Genomic DNA, 26,354 nt, shown 5'->3' on the forward strand with positions numbered 1-26,354 from the left:
ATCGATACCATCCTCTAAAGGAGATTGTGTCCATTTTGAAATCTGCTTTATCTCTTGGATTAACCTTTTCCGCTGTGTGAAAGTGGCACTGCGTTATTAATAAGATCAGTTAAAAGTCTCAAAATGTAATTTAAGCCATATTTAACTTTTTTTGCCCTTTCAAGCTATTTTTAAAATGCTTGCCGCATGATTTAAAACATTCTGGTAGACATCAGTCGAAATGGTTTAACCAAGTTTTTTTACATGCATTTTTTATTTCTTTTTGCTATTTGGGCTTATTGGAGCCTAATTAGAATACAAATCTAAGCATCATCTTTTGATATGATGTACTTTTAGAGAAAAATGATGTCCATATATGTGGACTCGTGCTCCAAATTTACATAAAACACCTTTTTCCTGATTTTCTTTGTAATGCATATTTAACATAGAATTTATTTCTTTGAACTTGCTTTGACTGTCAGAGTAAAAACAACATTTTTCCCATTTTAGACAGTTAAAGGGGAAATGATGCACTCAGTCAAGTTTACCTTAGTACGTTGGATTCCACTTTAATGAAAACATTAAACTCTTAATGCAACAATTAAGCAGAAAACAGCATGTTTTACTGTAGATTTTAGACCAAGCGCGCCACCATCTTGGAATGTCGCTGTGTTTGACATCAGCGGGTTGGTTTCGTTTCTCAGCTGAACAGATACAGTGGAAATAAAGGAGACTGTAAAGCCTAATTTAACCCAATGCGTGAATTTGTGGAGGCGGAGCTGCTGCAAATACAAGCATCAGATGTGTTTCTAATATAAAAGTGTATATATATATATTCTTTTTTCCTCTTTTAATTCCCGATTATTCATGCATTGGGTTAAATTAGGCTTTACGTTCTCCTCTACTGCCATTGTTTCTGTTCAGCGGTGGAAACTAAAGGCTGATTTATACTTCTGCATCAAACGCACGCATATGCTACGGGGTTGACGCATAGCCCTACGCCGTCGCTGACGTGCACCTCTCAAAAAAATTTAACTACACGTCGCAACGACACGTAGCGCAAGCTCTGTGATTGGTCGGCTTGGTAGCGCTGACGAGTCTGGGCGGGACCGAGAGCCGCACGAATGGCGCAACCACGTTGGAGCGATTGTTTACAAGTGTGGAGTCCCGTGAAGGAGCTCCAGATGGAAAGTTTTGTTTTGTGTTTACCTCATAGTTAAAGTTGTTGCACGTCCGCCGGTTCCTGCCTCAAAATGAGCGAGTTTGAGCCACTTGTACATCCCGGAAGTGTTCAGGAAAAGCAAAACAGCAGTGAAGAAACTCGACACAGAGAAGCATTTACACCTCACTGCCAAATAGCGTTCTGGAAGTGTTAATGTAGACCAACAGAAACAGCGCGCAGAAGTATAAATGCACAGCTATGCGCGTTGCATGCGCCGTGGGTTACGCCGGTCACTTGACGCAGAAGCATAAACCAGGCTTCAACTTGACGTCAGACACAGCGACATTCCAAGATGGCTGCGCCCTAGGTCTAAAATCTACAGTAAAACATGCCGTTTTCTGCTAAATGGTTACATAATTAGAGTTTATTTAATATATTTTCATTAAAGTGGAATCCAATGTACAAAATAAGGTAAACTTGACTGAGTGCTTCATTTCCCCTTTAAATATAAGGTTTTGGACATTTCATATGCTGCAAGACAGTTGCAGGATGACATTATGTCTGTAACAAAAGACAAAATATTCAATTTATTTTAAAAAGCCACTTAAGAGCTAAAAATGTGCCGTCCACATATGTGGCCACTCAAGCCCTAGGAGGTTAAGAGAGAAAACAGTCAAAAAATTGTCAGCAAATGCTTTACCAGAACAAGATCAAACAAAATCTGAAAATAAGCATCTATAAACCAATGAAAAGCTATAAAAACAAAATATTGTTATATGTATTTTAATAGGCATAAGTTTTCGACATTGGAAAATTATGTTTTGATAGTCTTGTTAATGCAGTTTGGGAGGAACTGATGTTAAATTTTTATTATTATTAATGATGTTTTTCAAACTATACATGTATAATTAACACACTTATGGTCACTGTTAGAATGGTCATTAGTTTTGTTGCATGCCTTTTTTATTCTGTGCTATACAATTTGTCATAAATTTAATTCTGTGCTGTACTAAAAAGGTTGTTAGTTTAGGCTTATTGGCACTGGCAGTACAGAACAATTCTAACAATAGAAACACTAAAGTGCAATAAACTACGCAACTGTTACCCCTATTCATTGATAATAAGTACTTCACTCATGCAGAATATACTTGAAATGGTGTGAACAGCCAGGCCTTTGTGTTTTTGTTTCAGTTGTATTCATTTTAGATTTTCTTTTGTATTTTTTAACATTGCAATATTTGTACACTTGAGGTTTGCACTTACATTTTGTACAATGACAACCAATATTCTATTCCAATCCAACTTACCGGCTGTTTCTGGGTTTTCCAGGATATCCGCCCTGTCCACGGAAGTTATCATAGTTGCCTCTGCCTCCACCATACTGGTTAGGGGGATACGGAGGACCACCTGTTATCAATTGGAGAAACGTGTGAGTACGGCATAATCTAGTATTTTTAAATGGTAGCAATCAAAGCTGGGAAATTATAAATAGTTTTCAAATTCATTAAAGAAACAATGTTCTTTAGTGAATTTGTTCAAATTCTATGTTTTTTTTATAAACATAGAAAAAGCTTATGGCTGCATCGTTTAAAACTGAGGTGCATTAATACTATTAATCGTTTCTTTTTGAAGCTGCCATTAGCTATGTTTCCATCCACCTATTTTTGCAAATGCGCATAAAAAAAACAGTTGATGGAAACGCCATGATGCGCATGAAATTTGAAAATGCGCATAGAAAACTTATGCGCCTAACTGGGTAGGATAAACTTTTTATTCGATAAGAAAAGATGTGCATAAACTGCGATGGAAACACTTTTACCGCACAAACTCCAGCATGCGCATTAAAAAGGGTCATGTGATTTTGTTAAGAGATCATGTGATGCTTAAAATGTGTGTGAATGGACAAAACGTCAGGCTGAGCACATTATAAAACATCTGAAATATTGTTTTGGTCATTATGAAACGCCTAACCATTTCAGTATTAATGTTATTATATTATCAAGAGCGCCTGTGCTCCGCGTCTGACACCTTCAAACGCCACTGCGCGCTCACTGCATGTCAGGATTGTCTTCTGAGGCGCATTCATTTAGAAGAGATTGATGCAGCTTCTCCTACTGCAGCAAATGCAGTCTTTACTGTTGATATTTGGCGCCAGTTAATCAGGAAGTGACGATTTCGTTTGCTTTGACTCGGATGGAAACGCTGCTTCATTCGCACAACTTTTATGCGATATGCGCAAAACTGGATTAAAGTTTATTCGCATTTTTGGATGGACACATAGCTATTGTCTGTCTATAGCTTGGAGTCTTTTCTGTTATAAATTTATCTGTTAAAATTTGAGGTGCTGATAAAAAATAAAGGTATTAAAGGAGTGAATGAATTCAAGTATCTTGGCATAACTCTTAACAAGACTATACAATTTTTAATGTCTAAAGTAAGAAAGTTAAGCCAAGTCTAAACTGTTTTCGTTTTATTAGAAGGTTTTTAACATATCACACTGCAAAATTATACATGCACACAATGATATTCTCTCACTTGACGTATTGCATTACATATTGGTCACAAGCCTCTTTATCGACATTGAAGCCTGTTGACTCAATATATTAACAAGCAGTTAAAATTATGGACGTAAAGCCTATGCGATGGCATTAGGGATGGGAAGATTAATCGATATGTATCGATACGCGGTCATGCGCGTGCACGATGCGAGTGCATCGGTTGAGCAGCAGAGGATGAATGAAATTTTGGAAGCAAATCGAGATGCATCGGTTTTTGCGAGATGCATCGGTTTTTCCAAGATACAGCTTATATTTTTAATATAGAATGTATTTTTTATTTATTAACAAGTGTTGTCAACCTGTTTTTGGCGCATAATTTAATTGACCTACATAAAGTAAGCCTTAGCAACGGATTTGCGGATGTGTACACTTACACTACAACTCAGTGTATCAGGTGTGCGGATGAAGCTAGTGGAGCGCCCTCAGAAAGCGCGAGAAGCAAAACAAACATTTTATTCCCCACTGAGTTTTAAATCTTAAGTATGGCAACATTATGGATTTAAGGATGGACGACATGATAGGACAGACATGTTGGGGTGAGTTGTTGCGGACGCCGCCCTCTCTGTACTGCCGCCCTAGGCGGCCGCCTAGGTCGCCTCTATGGACGTGCCGGCCCTGTTCATCTGCAAAGATATTTATTCAGCCTAGTGTCACGGAGAACGAAGGTTTTGAACACCTCCTTCTGTTAATTTTTATTTAATTATAATAATAATATTAATAATAATGATAAAAATAATTGGGTGTCACGGTGGCACAGTGGGTAGTTTGACCACCTCACAGCAAGAAGATTGCTGGTTTGTTATATTTTTATTAGCCTGTTGTTTACAGTGACAGTGATGTTTCAAAGCAGCATAACACTGCTAGTTCACGACCTTAAGTTTTGAATATTCAGTGGCAAAATATATCTTTGTAAAACTTGTTTTCATAGTTGAAAAGTTAAATCACAATTCTTGTTGTGCAATGCTAAACCTTTATGTTGAAAGAGTGCAAATATATATATTTTAATATATATTGCACTTATACATTCTGTTTATCTTGAAAATACTTAAATAATATGTGCTATATGTTCTAAAATGGCTCTCTACTGTAAACTGACACTCTGGCTCTGAGAGAAAAGCCAGTTTGTAAAAAAAAGTCTTGGTTTTGCTTGGTTAATAAATAATCAATCAAACTCATTCAATGGCACAGCATCCTTTTTCACATAATCTCATAAACTTGATCTAATTAGTTAGTGCTGAAATATCGCATTGTATCGTGATATGGGTGTAAATCGTATCGTGTTGCAATCGCAATATGTCACAAATGTATCGCTAATATCGGATCGTATTCTTTATATCGAGATGCGTATCGGATCGGCATTATAGCTTAGATGCCCAACCCTAGATGGCATCATTGTCATGTTTTATGTAAACATAACCTTTTTAGTTTTAAAAATATTAGTTTTATTAAAGATAAAGATAGTTTTATTAAATTTAATTATCTTAAATTGGTTTTTAAACAAATAAACAAATTCACCAAACATTACGAGGCTTTCTGACAGCTGACCAATGACAATAAACATTTAAACATCGAATTAAAAAAAAAAAATGCACATTTAAAGCACTTCACAGGACCTTTAAGACCCTGCATAATAAGACAGCCTGAATAATAATTCCACTATTTTAGCCAACACTCACCTCCATAACCCATAAGTGGAGGTCTGGGCTGACCAAAACCCATGAGACCTTGAGGACCCTGCGGTGGGAAGGGAAGACCACCGGGTGACAGCACTCCTAAAACAATTAAAGCAAACTCCATGTTCATTTCACATCAGCAGCTTTCAGCACCAAATGCAGCAGATTTCCATATGCTTTACCCTGTCCTGGGCCTGGATGGGGTGGGGGTTTCATCTCCGGGATGCATGGTCTTTTAGCATCCATTAGGAAGTTGTTGAAAAACACCACCTCTTTCTTTACTTCCTCAATCTTGTCCCCGTGTTTGTTCAGGATGTGCTTCCTCACAAACTCTGGGCCCTTGAGAGAAAGAGAGAGAGATTGTAGAATCAGCTTTACTGATTTACTCCCTAAACTGGAAACTAAAAATAATAAGCTTAATAAATTGGATTTATAATTTTTGCTTAGTAATAGTATCATTTATTTATCACCATATCAGCTTTATTGGCTTTTACATAGTAGATTTGACAGTTATTTTACATTTAAAAGGTGACCCTGGACCACAAAACCGTATGTTCAAGTCTGTTACGTCTTATGTATTTTTTTCCATGTCATAAATTCATTATAATATTAAAGGTTATTTTAAACGAAGTAATTTTGCAGATTTACTTCCATAAATACCTCAAAATTGCGAAGAACATAATCTGGACAACTTTAAAATGTGGTTTTCAATATTTAGGCCATGTCCACATGTTTACAGGTATTTTGATAAACAGGGTTTTCCCCACTTTCATTCAAAAATCTGTGTGGTGGAAACTCATTTGATTCATCTTCGTTTATATACTCATTATAAAGGTCTGTTCTTTTATTGTTTCATGGATGTACTGTTTACATAAGACCAAGTGTGACCACTTTAACATCTGTTTATCACCAGACAAGATCTGGATAAGTGCAGGGTGATTTAACAAACTACATGTTCGGATGAGAGGTAAGACGGAAATATAGATGGTCAAAAATGAAGTTGAGCGCTGATGTAACGGATTCATCCTGTATGTCAGTGGTAATTAAAATGTTGGTCTCATAACATTATTAATCTGTCAAATTTTCACTAAATGTAGTGCTAGTAAAAAAAAAAAAAAAAAAAGCTTCTAAGGCCTAGTTCTGACTGCGTGATTTTAGCCCTGATTTTGGCTCGCTGACAGTTTTTGAGAAATCGCCGACAAATGCCTAAAATCATAGGTAAATCGCTGCTCGTGCACGTGAGTGACAATCACACAGTATGAACTATCAAAGACGCGATCTGAGAGAATCGCCGATGAGTCGCCGATGCCTGTGAGATATTTGGCGTGCTGAATATCTGGAGCTGTCGGCGATTCAAATCATGCCGTGTGAATTGAGTTTTGACTGAAAATAACATCAGCGATCGCCTACAGCCAATGAGAGAGCAGCTTTCACTTGTGTGTGCGTGTGTGTGTGTGTGTATACCTGCTGCAGGCTAGCGGGAGGCTGGGGGAGAAGTTAAAAGCGCTCTTTTACGGTTTATTTGGACCCATGAAATGGAGGAAAAACTAGAGGAGGTTTGACAAGACTCAGGAGCAACTGTGTCTGTTTGACATTTCATACAGAAAGAAATTAGTTTATTATCAAGGTTGAGGAGAAATGGCTAATTCCCTTAAAACCCAGGTAAGCAAATATGTACATGTTCTACCCCATTAAAGGCTTCTTTCTCATTATGTAGTTAATTACAAAAGATATACGACGTGTTTTTGGCTGTGAGACGTAGTTTGGACGAAGTTGTCGGCAATTCTCCCTATAGTAAAGTCATGCAATGTGAAAACATCTGTGACACCACTGCTTTGAAAATCATGCAGTCTGAACTCGACATAAGTAGAAAGGCTGAATTTGTACTTTCTTGTAAAATTCTGTCAAATAATCTTTAAAACAGGGTAATGCATGTGAAGGAGACAGTGGCGGGCAGCTTCTGGAATGAATGAATGAAAAAAACGAGAAAATGCTGTGACAACCGTAAAAAAAAAAAAAAAAAAAACATGTTAAAATGTAGAGAATAAAACTGGAGCTCTAAAAGAAATCCACATCATCAAGGGTCTTAAAAAGTATGAAAGGTTGATGAATCAATTATGAAAAAATTATGAAAATTAAGGCCCTTAAAAGGTATTAAAAAGTCTTAATCACGGTTTAATTTTATTCAAATGTTGTCCAAAGACTCCAAAAAAGCCTAAATATATTTAATTTCCCCCTAATATTAACGACGGCAGGATTGATCCATGCCATTAGTTCAGGCTGGGGCACGTCCAATCAAGCTCCTCCGTCCGGGTGATGTCACGTAATTTGCAACAAACGCGGGAAGTTGATGAAATGCGTAAACCATAGAGTGTGTAATTTTGTGTACTCCTGGTTGGAGAAAGACAAGTTTAATCTATCGCTGAAAACAACCACGTAATTTAATCTTTAAGCTTTGTTTCTTCTGAGCTTATCCGAGTTCTGTTGCACTGTTGTGCTCCATTTATTTATTTAACTACAAGTGTTTATTAAGAACGGTTTATTAGGTTAAAAGTTTGATACGGATTAGAACTTGAAGTGGCGATGAGGTCTTAAAATATTCTGAGAAGGTCTTTAAATAGTCTTAAAAAGGTTTTGAAAGCATTCCTGCATAAACCCTGTTATACATAAAGATTATTCATATTCTTAAACCAGTTTTACAGGACGTGTTTTAATCACATACCTTAAACTTTTTGCCACTTAGAGGGCAGAGCCACTTGTCTTTGCCCAGTTCCTGTGTGTTGGCCACCACAAACTTTTCCACTTCCTGTTCTGGGTCTTTGCGGCCCATTTTCGCCGCTTCGTCCTCAGACAGGTTTTCTTTCACACTGAACAAGGGTCCCATTTTCTCTTCAAAAGTCTTCTGCCAGTCACTCACTATAAAGAAGACAAAGAAAGAACCGCAAATTTCTGTTACACACAATTTAATGAAGAGCGCAGATTCTTAATCTAATGCTAGTCCTGACACAAATGCTTAGCCATTGGTTGAGGCAGAAATAGCTTTTTTTCCTCATGTTCTCATTCATGCATGTTTTAAATGTTTAAGCAAACAAATATATCTAAATACCACAATACAGCTGCTTTAGAATGCATCTCATTAGGGCTATGCAATATGATGAATTATGTCATATAGACAAATAAAATGTCTTTAGTTTTATATTACACTCTATTTTTTTCATTATTTATAGGAGCGTAATTTTATAAACCCTTAAGGCCCGTGCGGCCGAAATCATATCGCACGCATTCAACGCGAACTTCCGCATACACCGCGATGACGCCACATTTGCCACAGAGTTTAATAACAGAAAGCTGATTGGCTAGTGCCAGTTGACCATTTTGTAGTTGTAATACCGCGAATTACAATAGGACTAGTGAAATAAAGAACTACAACACCACAAAAACCAAGCAACAACAACAAAAAAAATCATTTAAATGAGCATTAGATGTAGCGTTACATGGACATCTCAAAAATAAGACCTGTGCAAAAATATTTAAGACCTAGAACAGTGAATTTAAGACTATTTAAGCCCTTAAATTTCGATTTTTAAATTTTAGACGTAAGACCCCGCGGAAACCTTGATATTAAGTGGTCAGCAGTGACTGCAGCACGTACCCTCTCTGAGAGTAATGCGGTTTGGGGGAATGGGCCCTCGCACATGGATGATCCCGCAGCGGTTCGGCATCTCGTCCTCACTCGGGTACTCGCAGGTGTTGTAATAGTCAATAGAGTGTACAATACGCAGATAAAAGAGGAGACGGTCCAACACCTGAGAGAAGACCAACACAAATACACTTCATTAAACTTGTACACACAAAAGAAGACAAGTTTTCATTTTACAGTTTTTAGGCTATGCAATAAGAGTGTTACTGTGTGTGCTAAAGTAAATATCATGGTCATTTTATTACTGAGCACTTGACTGATGATGATGTTCATGATGTAAAACTACTTCCACCCAAATTTAGCTTCTGTACAGATAAGCTGAAGGTATCATTGTACAAAACATACTGTACTACACTTTACATCAGTGGTCACCAAACTTGTTCCGGGAGGGCCGGTGTCCTGCAGATTTTAGCTCCAACCCTAATCAAATACACCTGAACAAGCTAATCAAGGTCTTACTAGGTATACTTGAAACATCCAGGCAGGTGTGTTGAGGCAAGTTGGAGCTAAACCCTGCAGGGACACCGGCCCACCTGGACCGAGATTGGACACCCCTGCTTTACACTGTTCACCTGTAGTCTAACTATAAAAAAAATCATAAAAGTTTAGAAACACATACAACTTCTCAAGATTGGATGCATTACAGCTGCTAGGATGATACTACATAACTGGAAGTGTCCCAGAATGCCAGAAATAAGGGAGTGGATTAATGGGATGATTGAAATTGCATCATACGAATGTATGCTGGGGAGATTGAACAATGAGGGAGAAGTACATAGAAATTGGGATAATCTTTGGCAACATTTAAAATTAGGATAATTGAGTATGCACATTCAAAGGTACCACAACCTTAATTTCCATATATGTTTGCTATACATTGTTATTCTTTGTTGAATTTTCTTGGTGTACGTGGCTGAATATGTAACATGTATCATATTTATGTGTAGGGTGAAGTGTGTGCTTTCTTCTTGGCAGTTGAACAATAAAAAATGTTGAATTACAAAAAAAATAAACACTTATACAAGTAAATAGTGAGCAAATTACATTTCGGGGTAAACCATCCCTTTTAACCATCATTTATAATTGTAAACAAAAATTTCAACAATAATCTACATTGTACAGCGCTATATAAATAACCATGAATTGAATTGAATACAGAATTTCCCCAATGCGAAATATAATTTAGAGCATTATCCTGTGTTTGGGTGAGATGATGACACTTTCACTCTGTTTTTCTGACCTTGACGAGTTTCTCATCTCTCTCCACAGTAATCTCAGTGGGGTTTCCCTCTTTGGATCCATCTTCAGAGTCGCCTCCTCCGGCACTTCCCAGAAGCTCTTCCTCTTCCGCACTCACTTCCTCTATCAGGTAATCAGTGATGTTCTTCAGAATGGGGTTTTGAGCAGGAAGCTTCAGGACATTAAGAGAAAAGCAGAAAAAGAAAGGCTTGTGCATAATGGAGGTTAATCAGAAGTGGAAAAGCTTTATGTGATTAACACACTAGCAAAAAACCTGAGGGTGACTATTACTGTCAGATTTGTAATACTGCACAGTGCCATCTTGTGTATCATTGTATTTCTGTTTTACATTAATCACCATCTAAATGTCACAGTGATTTTGCGTATTTAATCTGCTCATCGCTTTTGAAAAATCACCCAGGTCACCATCATTTACTCATCCTCCTCTTGTTCCTGTGAGTTTTTTTTTCTTCTGTTGAACACAATAGAAAATATATTGAAAAATGTTGGAAACCTGCAACCATTGACTTTCATAGTATTTGTTTTTCCTACTAATATGGAACACGTGCAATATTGTAATAATTATATTACGAATATTACTGAGGACCACAAACACATATACTTCATTAAATATGTATTATCATTACATGTAAATAATATTTCTTTTGGAAAGGCACTATATAGGCTGTATAACTGCAGGTTAACTACTTTTATCTACTGCCATCTTTATACACAATTCCTTAATGATGTGCACCGTTTGTGAAGCTGCTTTGGGACAATAATTAACTGTAAAAAGCGCTATAAGTAAATTTTAATTTAATACTATGGAAGTAAATGGTTACAGGTTTCCAACATTCTTTAAAATATCTTCTTTTGTGTTCAACATAATAAAGAATCTTTTGACTGGTTTGGAACAAAGTGAGTAAATGAATTTCAGTTTAGGGTGAACCATCTATTTAGGCACAAGCGATAAATAATCTGGGGCCCGTTTCAGAAAGAGGTTAAGTGAAAACTCAGAGTATTTTAACCCTGAAATGAGAGAAACTCTGGGTTTTCTGTTTCAAAATGGCAGGTTTGTTAAACTGAAGAAAGCAGGATAAGTCAAGCCTGTTTCTGAAAGAGAGGTCACTTTAACTCAGAGTCAGTTACTGTGGTCACTTAATCTGTGAACCTAACCTGGTCAGGAGCAGGCTTTATTCTCTAAACTCAGAGTGTCTGTCGGTCTGTCGGTCTCCTCCACTTTTTTTTTTTTTTAAACAAAGCGGTATATCTCACCTTAGCCTTACGTTTCCACCTACCTATTTTAGTGCTCACTTTGGAGATGCGCATAAAAACAATTGATGGAAACGTTATGATGCACATAACTTTTGAAAATATGCATAAAAAAACGCACATAACAAAGTAGGATAAACTTTTATTCTATAAGAAAAGAGGAGCCTAAACTACGGTAGAAACACTTTTACTAAACAAATTAAAGTATGAGCATTAATAAAGGTTTGTTATAAGAGATCATATGATGATGAAAATGTGTGTGAATGGACAAACCAGCAGGCTGAGCACTCTAACACATCTGAAATGTTGTTTTGCTCATTCTAAAACGTCTTAACTGTTTCAGTATTAATGTTATTATATTATTAATGACCTTCACAGTGTGCAGAGCGTCTGTTCTCCACGTCTCATGGCTTCAAACGCCCGCACGTGTTCATTGTGTGTAAGCATTATCTTCTGAGGCGCAAGTACATTTATTAAATAAGGAAAAGATTGACGCAGCTTCTTCTACGACAGTAAATTCAGTTTTACTGTTGAAATTTGGCACCAGTTAATCAGGAAGTGACGATTTTGTGTTGTTTGACTTGTTGGATGTAAACGCTGCTTTATTCGCACGCCTTTTATACAATATTCCAGTTTTGCACATAAATTTAATTAATATTTTTGGATGGAAACATAGCTATTGCCTACACTGACCTTCGACAGGCACATGTGCTGTTACTAGATTTATGGGATTATTATTCTTTCTAAAAACTATTGTTTAGTTCTGCTTACATTGTAAATGTCTTCTCAACCTCTATCACTTGATCAATAATAGAGGCAGACACACAAGTGCAAATGTGTAAAAATGTTATAAACATCACACATAACAATGCTTATTATATTATACTTAAATATTTAAATACTTTAAATGTAAAATTACGCATTAACTTGAGCAGCTATGGTTTCCCGCACTGATGCAGTGGTGTTGCTTTTTAAATATATGGTCATATTTGCTATAACTTTGCATGAGCACATCAAGTTCAGCTGGAGAAAGAAATGCTGATCTCACAGATGTAGCCATGGTCACTCGTAACATCTGCGCTGCATTGATAATGCCTTTTAATAGTCACGGTGTGCGCGCTTAACTCTGAGTTGGTCTACTCAAAGTTGATTGACCCATCTCAGATCAGCGATTCTGAAACCCAAAACAACGAGTTTTTAACCTCTCTGTAAATCAACTCAGAGTTCAAGTTTAAGTTGAACCTCCTTACTGAAACAGGCACCTGGTGTGCACAAGGCTCAACAAATGATAGCTCTCAGTTGACAATATTTGAGGAAAAAATAAATAAATAAATTTAAAAAGTCTGAAGCTGTGAAAGTGACAGGGTTCATACACATTTTACTACTGAAATTCCATGAATTTTCCAGGACTTTCCAGTAAATGTTCATGACCTAATGTTTTATGTAATGTCTACGTATACGTGGTGAATAATAAGAAAAACAATGCATGTTCAAATTTATTACAGCATATCATAAAACACGCAACAATCTATTTAGTTTAAATGTATTTTTATATCAATGTCAAATTTATTTAGATTACGCTTACATGGCATTAACAATATGAGAGCATGTTTTTGGCCAAGGACAGAAAAGATGACACTATATTCGAGAATACAGATATTTGGTAAATTAAATCATGACTTTTACAAGACTTTGTGGGTTTTCCTGAAACATTTCTAGGCCTGGAAAATGCCATGACAAAATTGAACCATGCATTTTCCAGGTTTTCATTAACTGTACAGGATTCAATGCAGTGGTTCAGATTTTTACTTGCCCTGCCAAAATTTTCACTGGCTCCACCAAAATAAATAAAACGATGAACAATTAAATAAATAAATAAATAAATAGCTATTTCTTAGCCACACATTTGAAATAATGTGTCAAAAATAATATCCGTTTTATTATTATTTTGTAGCATAACCACACCAGGACGCACCAGCATGTGCCCTTTCTCCTAATAATAATCTGCGAATCTACAATTTAAATATTTTAAATATTTAGCAGTAAAATATAGCAGTATGGAAAATGTGCAGGTATTTTATTGCAAAACAAAAGGTGGCTGACTTAAAAGTGACGGAAAATTATACAAAATTCACTTCCTTTCGTTGTGTTGTATCCATGTAAACGTCCACAACGTTAGAAGCAGACGTTTTCTTTTAGCCTCATTATTTGATGTGGCCATCTCTTCACTGTACTGGTTTTTACCAGGTTGTGGAAAAAAATAACGTGCTCACAACGCCCAATCAGATAAAAGGAACCAAAAAGCAACACGGTGTTTACGAAAAGGTAGCATTCAAAGGCTTAAAAGCACAAATTGTTTCTCGATTCTAAGACACGCAATTGACATAGTCAAAGGCAAATTAAAATTGTATGACAAGGCAGCACTGGCCTGATCAGGCCAGTAACAATTCTCTCTACTGTCCCGAACATCTCTCACGCTGGCCATGGGCAGTCCTAATTGTTAAACCCAGCTGTATAAACCCTGAAGTGACAGTACCTCTAGAGTGGGCGTCTCTTCTCTGGGTTTCTGGCTCCAGAGTTTCTCCCTGTCATCCAGTGCGTGAATCAGTTTAGCCGCTAGCTTGATGTCGTTACGCAGAACCTGCTTATGCTGAGTGATTCCGTTGACGTTTCGCACCCGACGCGCCAAATCACGATTAACTCCAGGAGCCAATTCACAGTCCCGCAGCTGCTCAGAGGAGGACAGAATCAGCAACCAGAAATAAAGATGAAGAGTCAGATGTTTATGTTGATGAATCTAAAACTCACCCGGATGTTCTGCAGGTTCCAGCAGATCTCTTTGATGTTCACTCCTCTGTCAAAGGTCACCCAACAACGGCGGAAAAACCTGGCGCGCAGAGATGCAAATGTTTAGCCTTTAAATTTAGCCCTTTATTATCCCTCACATCTCGGTTCATTAGTCTTCCTTCACTTGTTCCAAACTGGCTTGAGTTTCTACTGTTGAACATAAAATAAGATAGTTTGAAGAAAGCTGCAAACCTGCAACCACTCACTTGCATCGATGGTTACAGGTTTGCAGCTTTCTTCAAATCTTTTTTTTTGTGTGTGTTCAACAGAAGAAACTCATAGGCTTATAACCACTTAAAAGTGCAGTAGGTGATTGTCTTCAGAAGCATTTGTTGTTACGCTGGTTGAAAGTCTCTTCACAGTCTAATAGTATCGATTACAGTAAATGATCTAAATGTGTTTATATGTATTTTGATATTTTGGGTAAGGCATAAAACAAAAAAAAATGTTCATCCAATTAAATAGAGTCGGACCGACATCTATCATAATTCCAATAAGTAGCCCAATCTGTCTGTCAGCAAATGCAGATTTAAACAACTGCGCAGCCTTTTGTATGCAGATCCGCCGTCCGCCGCACGTTCACGAGAGAAAGCACACGCTCGATCGGTAAAAACCTGCTTAATCAAAACTTTTTAAAAAGCTGAATGAATATTGGAGTTACCTTTGCACACTGGAGAAAGGATGACGCCATGTCTGAAGGATTTCTCTTAGACAGGTAATGTTCTGCTTTAAAACGGTTTTAGCTTCACGTAAAGCTGATGTAACGTTAGATGTTGTTGTTACAAATGGCTTATATCTTCACTGAAGTGTTGTTCAGCCACTAAAATCTTACAATGAAAGACTTAAGACTATTTTCAGTATCATAAGGGACCTTTTACAGCATTGATAAATGTAGATTTTAATTAGTTTAACAACAAAACACAAGTAAATAGCCCTATTCCGCCTAGTCTCTCCCTATATTGTTTACCATGCAACTCTGAATATTTGGTCTTAAATCGCATGTCAGTTTGGCCATCGAACAAGCACTAGTCGCTTTAACACATGAGAGGGTTCTTTTGCTGTGGTCGTGTTTCAGGAGGCGTGGCTTCAGACGGCAGGGGAGGGACTGTGATTCAGAGATTTATGCTAAGCTGTTAGCATTGTGGAAGATCACCTACAGCACCTTTAAGGCTACATAAAGAGTGAGTTTATTTCATTTCAGTAAAGTTCATTTTTGGGTGAATTACCAGCGTTTTGAACTAATCTCATTATGCTATATTGTAAATGCAATACCTGTATTTTAATTCAACTTACCTGCGCTCTGGCTGTGGTTCCGACAAACAAACGCGCATAAATCCTGGATAACGTCGACACAGCTGCCAAAATAGAAAGAAATTTAGCCTTTTGATAATGTAACACAGACCACAACAGTAAAATTCACTCTGCTCTATCAGTGTAAAGTGTGTGTTTTCTGTGAACTCACAGCCACGATCTCTGCTTTAGATATTGTTGGAGCGATACTCCTCATGAACAGAGAACACGTCCTGTGAAGAGGTCGAGGACGTGGAGGCTGATCATCCTTTACTTTCTTCTCTTTTTCCTTCTCTCTTTCCGTCTGCTCATCCGTCTGCTCCTTTCCATCAGCCGCTTTAAAAGACCAGAATCACACTCATCATAACCCGCATTCAATAATACTAGGGATGTAATGTTGAACCGCAAAAAGGTTGAGTATCAGGGCTCGAAATTGTGACCACACATTAAGCACGAGATGTTCTAACGTTATTTAATCCTTCAATTAATCGTCACGATGCTGTCTTTCGTGTGACTGACACCGCGTTCACCATCACTAAAGAGCATGCATTCACTGAGATGAAACTAATATTGCAGCTCATGAAAAGACCGTTACTGCTATTAAGATGACGTATGCAAATAATATGTTACAGGTCAATATCATCTGCGCAATATCAGACAGCATCCGTGAGAACAGCACAGTTATTATTGTTAATTCAGTTCATCTCATTTACGTCAAGCAGTGTGTGCAGGGCCGGGAGCGCATGCAGATTTCTGTTTATTTGTTAGTTTTGATTATCGTTGATTTCAAATGCAATAAATCTGTTCATATAAAACGTGTGGTAACGCTGCTCATCATTTTTGGTGGGTGAGACTAAATTTTGTCTCGTGCGCCTACAATTTTGAAGTTAAGAGCACCGGTGCTACCAAGAAAAAAAGGTTAATTTCGAGCCCCGAGTATCGATTTAAACACAACAATTAAAATTGAGACATTTGAAATGGGTAGAAAGAGTAAATCTTTAGCTCGTTAGGCTTGTCTGCGGTTTCCTTTAAATGTTTTACGGCGTAGGAAAGTGTTTTCACAGTGATATACGTTTTTGGTGGCGTAGTGTGGAGGGAGATATGTTCAGCAATGCTAGGTGAAAAGCTAGTGTGGATGCGGATCGTTTTTGATCTAAAAAGCAGTTTTCAAACTAAAACGCACTAGTGTAAACAGGGCCTAACTTCACATTATAAAATGAATTCAGTCAGATTTAGACTGAAAACTGCTCATGATGCATGTGTTTTGATAACGGTTATTTAAATGCAGTGGCTGCCTCTAAATGCAAATAGAAAAAGCACAAGAAAAACCTTTGTTTATATGATCCAATTTCTTTTGTTTTCGGAACTTTATTTAATTTGGAGATTGTTTTAATATTTAAATGTAATTTTTTGTAATCCACATTGAAACATGCAAAAATCTCAAGTAAAATCTGCACAATTAAATAGGGCTTGTGTCAGATCGGAAATCTATTATTGCATCTGAGATCATGAAAAAAAAAAAAAAAAGTGCAATGATAAAAAAAACTATTCCAATTTTAAATATCAAATTATATTTAATAATCAAATAAATTAGGTTCATCTAAATTTAAGTGCCTTATATAAATAATCTAGTTTTTATTCCTGTAATTATTATAACTATTAGGAGGTATTATTTGTTTTTATTCCCCCCTCATTTCCTGTGTATTTGATTAATTTGATGACAGTATTGTGTCAGTATTGCCAAAGCATTCATGTCATTAAAACAACTTGAACTAGCTCTCCAAACGGGACATATCGCCTTCCAAAGGGCACTTGGGAGTGAAAACTAGTACTTCAAAGGGCACTATAAAATGAAGGATTTTGAAAAATACAACTGATGGACACTTCGGGGAACTACCTTTTGAGCAGGGAAGCAGTTTGGTGTCATACAATGCTCTAAATTCAGAAGGGCTCATCCCTATGCTCTAATCCAGAGGTCACTAACCCTGTTCCTGGAGAGCTACCTTCCTGCACATTTCAGTTGAAATTAACAAGTGCTGCTTTAGGTACTATTAATTGGTTCAGGTGTGTTTGATCAGGGTTGGGACTGAATTCTGCAGGAAGGTAGCTCTCCAGGAACAGGGTTGGTGACCCCTGCTCTAATCTAGTGGTGCCAACGTCAATTCCAAGAGGTCCGGAGCCCTGCAGAGTTTAGTTCCAACCCTGCTTCAACACACCTATCTGTAGGTATCAAACAAGCCTAAGGAACTGGCTTTGACACCTGTGCTCTAAAGTCCTCTGAAATGATTAGGGCATAGGGATGAGCCCTTCAGAGTGAAATCCCACCAATGTCAGAAGCTCCAGGGACTAACCTTCACCCTCCTCTTCTTCCTCTTCTTCCTTTTCCTCCACTTCTTCTGGTTCTCTCTCTCTCTCCGAGGGTTTCTCAGAGCAGTGAGAGTTTGAGTCGGAGTCAGAATCAGATTCGCTCTCAGATGCACTGGCTTCATCCTCGCTGTCTCCACTGTGCTTCCTCTTCCTCTTCTTACTCAGCTGAAGAAAAAAAAAAACAGGATAGAAAACAAGTTAGCATCTATTAAGTTGGCTCAATAGATGGTTCATTAAGAGTGGTGGACATTTACTAAGCATTTTCACCTCACTACTGTTCAAATTGACTACTCTTTGGTTAGGTTTGGGGGCTGTTTTAGCCCCATTGACTTCCATTATAATGACATTTTTGATTGCAAAGCCATATAATCAAGCATTCTTTATTGTTGCTGGTTTTCCCTGTTAGGAAGAGGTACAACGTGTAAGTTTTACTGTTGATCATGGAATCATTATAATAGAAGTCGATGGGGCAAAAACAAACTCAAACAGAACGAAAGGGAAATACAATTGTGCAGTCAGAGAAAGTTGTGGCCAAATTAAGACTTAAAAATCACCCCAGAGTGGATGAAATCATCCCCAAGAGCACACCAGGGTTAAGCACATTTAAGCATCTTTAATTTACATATTTTTAATTTAAGAAATGTTAACTTTTCTCTTCACTATATTCCAAACAAAATATAGTGGACAGCAAATTATTACCAGCTTAGAGACACAATTGTCCTGTTTGATTCAGAAATGATCTGAATGATGACATTTAAATTGTTCTTGCCAAATAAATGTTCATCAATACCATACTTAAATCAAACCTATTATGTAACTTTAAAGCAGGCAAGATCTAAAATAAATCTCTGATGTCCCTTATGCGTGTATGTGAAGTTTTAGGACAAAACACCAAAATAAAAAAAAATTAAAAGTTGGTAACTTTACAAAAACTACACACTATAAACCATTTATTAAGCATTAGCAAATAGTGAATTTATTATTTGTTAAGCATTAATTCTACATTAATAAACATTAGTAAGCAGTTTATAACTGCAGCTACAAATGCTCTATTCTTGACTTATAATCACATTTATAATGTGCTTAATGATTGTACATCCATACTTTAATGATTTATTTTTCATTACTAAATGAAGTATTACATTATTTACAAACCAGTTATTTAAGCATAGTTGGTTGGTTATTATTTGAATAAATAAATAAATTTCATTTGTGTTCTTTTTTTCTGTTTAGAATTTATCTGAGCCTTTAATAGTCATTTATTAGGGATTTATGACGCACAAATAGTCCTCACTTTACAAAACTGCATGAAAATGAGTTAATAAAGTGTTTATTAATATACAAAGTAAGCATTACTATATGTCTGAATAATAAGATATATAAACGTTGATTTCAATAGTTTATTAGTCATTTACTAACTCATTCTGAATGTTCTTTAAAAACAACTATGCTTAAATAACTGGTTTATAAATAATGCAATACATAATTTAGCAATGAAAAATAAATCATTAACAAACTATGAAAGTACAATCATTAAGCACATTATAAATGTGCTTATAAGTCAAGAATACAGAATTTGTATCAGTAGTTATAAACCGTTTACTAACTTATTACTGTAGAGTTAATGCCTAACAAATAATGAACTCACTAGATGCTAATGCTTAGTAAATGATTCAGTTTGTAGTTATTATAAAAAGTGTTACCAAAATGTTTTCTAACTCTCTGAAACTGACCCTTTTAGGCTTTGTTCCTAATTGTGGCGTTTTGTTGACTGTCGCTTTAAATATAAATGAGATTTTGCTCTTTTCAAAAGAGAGCGGAGCTGCAAATGCCTGTGTGTCAGCATAGTGGCAGATTCAAAACAAGACTAACGCCTATGCTAATAAGGGAGAGATGGTCACTAGTGGGCGGGGCCCTCCCCCTCTGATGACACGTACAAAGGGAGAACGTCAATTAAAGTGTTCCTGCAGACTGTTTTGATCAAGTCTAATTTTAAAAAATAAAATTAATACATTTTCTATCATTAGAGGCTGGATATATTCACACACTTCTGCCACACAACTGTGTTTAAAGTGATGTTGGCACAATAGGTCACCTTATAAAACATATAAAACAAATTTGTACTCAAGTAAAACTGAAAAGGAGGACTTTATACTACTGGAGTAATGCATGTTATTAGGGTATCTACACTTTTCCAGTGCATGATCCACCACTGTATATCAAATCAACCCAAACAAGGCAAACTAACCTTCTTGGGTTCAGGGATTGGTTCAGCAGGTGCTTCCTTCTCAGTTTTCTCCTCTCCTTCACTTCCTCCTGCAGAAGCCTTTTCTCCGTCTTTCTCAGCGCTCTCCTCACCCTCTTCCTGCAGACCCAATTTACAAAGAACAAATCACAATTAGGGGTGTAACAGATCACGATTGACAGATCATGTGTTCGCAACACGCGATTTGCGGATAATTCATGTTATATTTACTTGTAGATAAATTCTAAATTTGTCACGATCACAGAGAGACCCCCTCTTGTGTCATACAAATCGCATGTGTAAAAGCATTTTGGCATTCCTGTAAGAAGGTGTTGTGGAGGAACCTAATAGCTTTTAGATTATTAAAGGTGTGTTCTCTACTTGTTTAACCTGCATTAATGCATTAAGTGTAAGATGCGCAATTAACCATTAAAAAAAAAAAAAAAAGAAGACGACGAAGAAGAAAACAATTTAAAAGAAATCGGGATCTCAATTCAAACACCCACGCCTAATTGATGGTGATTTGCATGTTTATTAAATCTTTCAAATCACTGCAATCAAATCTGCCTTTGAGAGATTTAGTCTTTGGTTATTATAAAATTACAAACAATCAAATAACACAGAAGTACTGGGATAACAGTTCATATATAATAGTTCATATATAAACACTGATGTTTAAGGCAGTGGCGTTGCAAGGGTGGGGCTTTGGGGGCTTAAGCCCCTGATGTATTGTCAAAAGCCCCTGATCTTTTGGAATCTGTTGCACTTAAATAAAAATAGGTTGTATAACATTTATTTTGTTATCGAAGTCCTTAAAATTAGCACATACATCATGCACTCCACTTAACGCAGCGTTTGTGTCATGTAATTAAATAGTCAGCTGTTCAGCACTACCTGCTTCTACCGGCAGGTGGGAGTGGCACTGTTGTCACATGGTGTTAAAAAAATCCCGTCATCATAATTCATTCATTATTTTGAGGGGCTGAAGCTGATGAGGTAATAATACAACTGTTTCGCGAAACTGAATAGTTCTTACTACTGATGAAGCTTAATAATTGTTTTCACAGTATAAAATGTGTGTAGTTTTGGTGAAATAAAATAACTAATCGATCAAATGTGCATCATATCAATGTGAATACATGCAAATTAGTCAGTAAATCGTAAATTAAGCCCCTTATCCCTTTCGACCCTAGCAACGCCGCTGGTTTAAGGTAAGCTTGACTATGGCTTTTAACTTGACGCTCAAAAATCAAAGTAGTAGCAATTACATTTAACCAATAAGTGGCGACAACCAGCCGTCAAAAATATGCCACTGAATAATTCTTCAAAAATGATACATCTAATAATGAAACATGGACGTTTTTTGAGTGAGCAACTGAATCTTAATTGAGAAAGACTAAAAGTAAAGATATGTTGTATGAATTATGTTAGATTTATTTACTTAGCATTATCAGCAACAGTAGCGAAGATCAATTTCACAGTATTAAACATTTTACTAATTATTTTTATTCAGCTGATTATTTCTTCATTTTCTCAGTTCTGTTTGTTAAAACCAAGTTTCTTGCAGTACTGTTTTTGTAATAAATGGAAACCGAATGACATTTGTCTCCTCCCCTTTCTGCTCATCTGAAAAATGGTCCGATCCGTGATTAAAAAACCGTAACGTGATCCGAACGGTGAGATGTGTGATCCATTACACCAGGCGTTTGCAAACTGTGGGTCAAAGATGGGTCGCGCAACGTCACATAGCTGCAGCTATATTTACATTGCGGTGAATCAAAACCAGTACGATTGACGGCAATAACTCAAAAACCTCTTACCCTAAAAATATCTAAAGTGCGTTTCCTACAAAAAGACGAAGCTGGTTATGTTTCACAACTGTCTTTTTCTTTTTTTTTGCTCGACATTAAGAGCACTGCTCCGTTTGACCCCTAGCAATCTGCGTTTAGCCGGTAGAGCTCGCGCAGAGCGGAGCTCTCAGTAAGGGACCGTTGGAAAAGTGCTTCTTTTTATTGTTTTTTTTTTTTTTGCTCCATCCTGCGTCTTTTATTTTAAACAACTAATTTTCTCTTAAATGAGCACAAACAGTTATTAAAGAAGAAGTCGAATGCTTCATTACAGATCTGTGCATTCTTACATTAACAGCTCTGTTATCAAACAAAACACAATAAGAGATTCACTAGCTGCTCTTCACTAAATAACTATAGTAACTTTAATCAATATGCAAATACAATCAAGTAAAATAGATTTTATAGCTTTATTTAATATCTGTATAAGCCATTGATTTGAATAGGCTAAACCCTTTTTTATTGTCAATATTTTCTAACGTTTGCTATGTATTGTATCATTTGAAGCTAGTTGTTGTCCCATATTTTTTACATCCCAACATTATAGTGCTCTGTTAAATTTAACGTCAGCTAATGTTATGGAAGGGCATAGATGTTATGGAAAATAGTAATATTAATGTAACTATGCCCATCATTCCTTCCTCAAGTAAATGTGTAAATATTAGATCAATTCAGCAATAACGTTAATTGCATTGGCATATTTATCTGACGTTTTCCCAGCTTGTAGTAGTCGATCAAAAAGCTATTTAGTTTCTTATGACTACACTAGCAGTGGAATTTACTGCGATGTGACGGGGCTTGATCATAATCAAGGGACTTGATCAAAGGTTGATCATATTCTCTTCTGAAAAGAGTATCTTTTTCAACAAAAAAATTATCAGAGTTACAGCCAGCATCCCACAAAAAGCACTTCGAGCCTCATTTTGTGCATATCAAATCACAAAATCCAAAAAGCCATACACCATTTATTTTTGACTGCTTTGAATGGACACATTTTTTTTTACCCATTTTTCCATATTAAAATATTATGGTGGGTCTTGAGATTGAATTACTTGCCTAGGTGGGTCCCGGAATAAAAAAAAAAAGTTTGGGAATCCCTGCATTACACCACTAATCACAAGACTGCTTCCTTTTCTTTATGATGCAGCATTTGCTCACCATCTTGTCTTTTTCCTCTGAGGGTTTGTTCTCAGTATCTGCAGGCTTGGGTTCGTCCCGTTTAGAGGGTTCAGAGGGAGTTCCACCAGATGACAGTCTCTCACGCTCCTCTTCTTCCTCGCTGGGCTGCTCCAGGATGCGCAGGTCATTTTCTGCTCCTCCCTCCATCTTTATCACGGCTGACGGAGATAAATAAACCACTTATTTAGAGTTGTACAGTGAGGGAACTTGTATAATTCCCTGTCTGGAATACTCGATTGATTAGTCTCGACATTTCAAGGTAAGTTATATAGATAACAACCTCTAAATAACACGGACTCGTCCGGGGAACTTTGAATCACCTTGACCGTCAGTGAATACATTCACATAATTATTCTGCTCAGTCAGTCCATAAGTGGTAGTTACTGTGTTTTTAAAGAGGATATTAAAAATATAAATAAATGGTCAAACTTTACAATAAGGTTCATTAGTTAATTTTAATTAATGCATTTACTAACATGAACAAACACTGAACAATACATTTACTACAGTATTCATGTTAATAAACGTTAGTTAATGAAAATACAGTTGTTCATTGTTGGTTCATGTTAACTCATGGTGCATTAACTAATGTTAACAAGCATGGACTTATATGTTAATAATGCATTAGTAAATGTTCAATTATGATTAATAAATGCTGTACATGTGTTATTCATAATTAGTTCATGTTAGTAAATGCATTAACTAATGAACCTTATTGTAAAGTGTTTCCAAATAAATAAATGACATGGGGAAAGTTACAGGCAGGGCAGGACAGAATCTGCGGATGTTTTTTGCAATTTTTGGATGGCATTTTGTATAAATTCTGCAGATTTATGCAGAATGATTTTGAGAGTATAGTAACAAAACGTACCACATTACATAAGTAATAATTTTCCAACTTAAGGTTTTCAATGTAAATCCAATTAGATCCACTTGTTTGGTAAACGAAGAATGTCTCTTGTAGAGGTGTCAAAATTAATTGTTTTCGGTGCACCGCGATGCAGACGCGGATAATTTGGTATCGGTTTAGTAATAAACATAACCGGTTATTATGTACTGATGTCATTTATCTCCTATGCGCTCTGTCGTGAGGGAAGTGAGCGCCGGTATTTACAACACTCAGAGTAGTATAGGCAGTATAGGCAAATGCTAAGGGCGCTGTACATCCAGGGGGCGCCAGAAATGAGCGCGGTGAAGTTGGTTTTGTTTCGATATTCCTGACACATTCAGTTATAGCGGCAATAATTCAAAAACCAAAGATCTAAAGTGTTTTTCCGACAAAAAGACAAAGCTGGTTATGTTTCACAGCTGTCTTTTTCTTTCTTTTATTTATTTTTTCGCTCGACCTCTGCTCTCTTTAAGCCCTCGCAAAATGCGTTTAGCCGGGAGAGTTTGCACGAAGCGGAGCTCTCAGTAAGGGACTGTCGGAAAACTGTTTTTTTTTTTTTTTGTTTTGTTTTTTGCTCCACTCAGCGCGAGCTCTTCCGGCTAAACGCATATTGCGAGGGCTTAAGTGGGTGTGTGTGTGTGTTTGTGTGTATGTGTTTGTTTGGTGCTGTCTATGTGTATGTGTTTGAATGAGAGATAGTGTGGTGCTGTGTCTGTGTTTATACAGACAGCATGTTATAGCCTCCCCCTAAAATATAACACTATATATGGAAAGCATCGTCAATGCACCGTGATGCACCGAGATATCGAATTAAACCGAATCGATGGCATGATAATTGTAACCGAACCGTGAGACAAGTATAGGTTCACACCTCTAGTCTCTTGTATAAAATAGGCTATCTATTAAAGACAGAAAACATTTCTTTAAGAACTGTATAGTACATGAACCAAATCATTTATACATTAAAATCGAAACATTTGCTAATTATCCAATAATATTACAGAAATTTAAACGGGGCTCGAAATTAACCTTTTTTCTTGGTAGCACCGGTGCTCCTAACTTCAAAATTGTAGCCACACCAGACAAAATTTAGTCGCACCCACCATAAATGATGAGCAGCGTTACCACACGATTTATATGAACAGATTTATTGCATTTGAAATCAACTCTAATCAAAACTAACAAATAACCAGAAATCTGCATGCGCTACCGGCCCTGCTTGACCTGAATGAGATGAACTGAATTAACAATAAAAACTGTGCTATTCTCATGGGTGCTGTCCGAGTCGCATGACTAACAGCATCGTGACGATTAAATCTTACTCCTTGAAAAGTGTAAATGCTGCATTGACAATCAGCACGATCACTGATCAGATGTGCCATTGTTTGTAATTTTAAGCGGTTTCTAAAACTAAATCTAACAGTGTTGTATTCATTCTCCCGTATCCAGACCTTTACATTTGAGGCTGCAGCTTTCTGTCATCGGAACTGAGTGATTGACAGCTGATATTAACCAATCCATTAGCGCAGTGGGCCAATAAGAAGAGCTTGAAGGCGGGACAAGCATTGCGGGCTTTGTTTACTGCAGCAAGTTGATTCCTGTCATTCCAGAGCACTGTGTTCGGTGTTTTTAGGTGCAAAGATGCTTAAATGCGTGAATGTCTTCTAAATCCACGCATGCAGTGAACTTTTACTGTGAAAACTGGTCATACAGCAATAATTATATGCAATCGCACAAATGCTCCCAAATATATTTTGAGGTCGCATAGATAAAATATTGGGCGCATATGCGACTAAAGCGGTCGCAATATGGAGCCCTGTTAAATAAAATCTGAATATGTATATTTACACTAGAGCTGGGCATTCGAGATTAAATCGTATCCAAAATAAAAGTTTGGTTTGACAATGTGTGTTTTATATATATATATATATATATATATATATATATATATATATATATATATTTGTGAAGAAAACAATGTTACATAGATATAAAAATTTGTGTTTATATATATTCAAACATAAGCAAACATTCTCAAATATACGCATGCATGTGTTTTTATATATTCACAATATACAATACATGTCAAAACAAACTTTTATTTTGG

At 36.6% G+C, this 26,354-nt stretch overlaps 1 protein-coding gene across 2 annotated transcripts in view; it reads right to left on the reverse strand.

Annotated features, from left to right (window-relative positions):
* srrt (serrate RNA effector molecule homolog (Arabidopsis)) overlaps positions 1-26,354 on the reverse strand; it is a 43,818-nt gene that overhangs the window by 1,119 nt on the left and 16,345 nt on the right. For both annotated transcript variants that reach the window (NM_173238.2, XM_068221086.2), the window contains exons 7-19: positions 23,338-23,516; positions 20,336-20,452; positions 18,072-18,252; positions 15,893-16,056; positions 15,724-15,785; positions 14,392-14,470; positions 14,120-14,311; positions 10,313-10,483; positions 9,025-9,178; positions 8,095-8,288; positions 5,555-5,711; positions 5,376-5,471; positions 2,449-2,548 (exon numbers count right to left, since the gene is read on the reverse strand). In NM_173238.2, the coding sequence (NP_775345.2) occupies positions 2,449-2,548; positions 5,376-5,471; positions 5,555-5,711; positions 8,095-8,288; positions 9,025-9,178; positions 10,313-10,483; positions 14,120-14,311; positions 14,392-14,470; positions 15,724-15,785; positions 15,893-16,056; positions 18,072-18,252; positions 20,336-20,452; positions 23,338-23,516 (1,846 nt within the window). The remainder of the gene's footprint in view (positions 1-2,448; positions 2,549-5,375; positions 5,472-5,554; positions 5,712-8,094; positions 8,289-9,024; positions 9,179-10,312; positions 10,484-14,119; positions 14,312-14,391; positions 14,471-15,723; positions 15,786-15,892; positions 16,057-18,071; positions 18,253-20,335; positions 20,453-23,337; positions 23,517-26,354) is intronic.

Source organism: Danio rerio, chromosome 5 (assembly GCF_049306965.1).
Source record: "Danio rerio strain Tuebingen ecotype United States chromosome 5, GRCz12tu, whole genome shotgun sequence".
Classification (NCBI taxonomy): domain Eukaryota; kingdom Metazoa; phylum Chordata; class Actinopteri; order Cypriniformes; family Danionidae; genus Danio; species Danio rerio.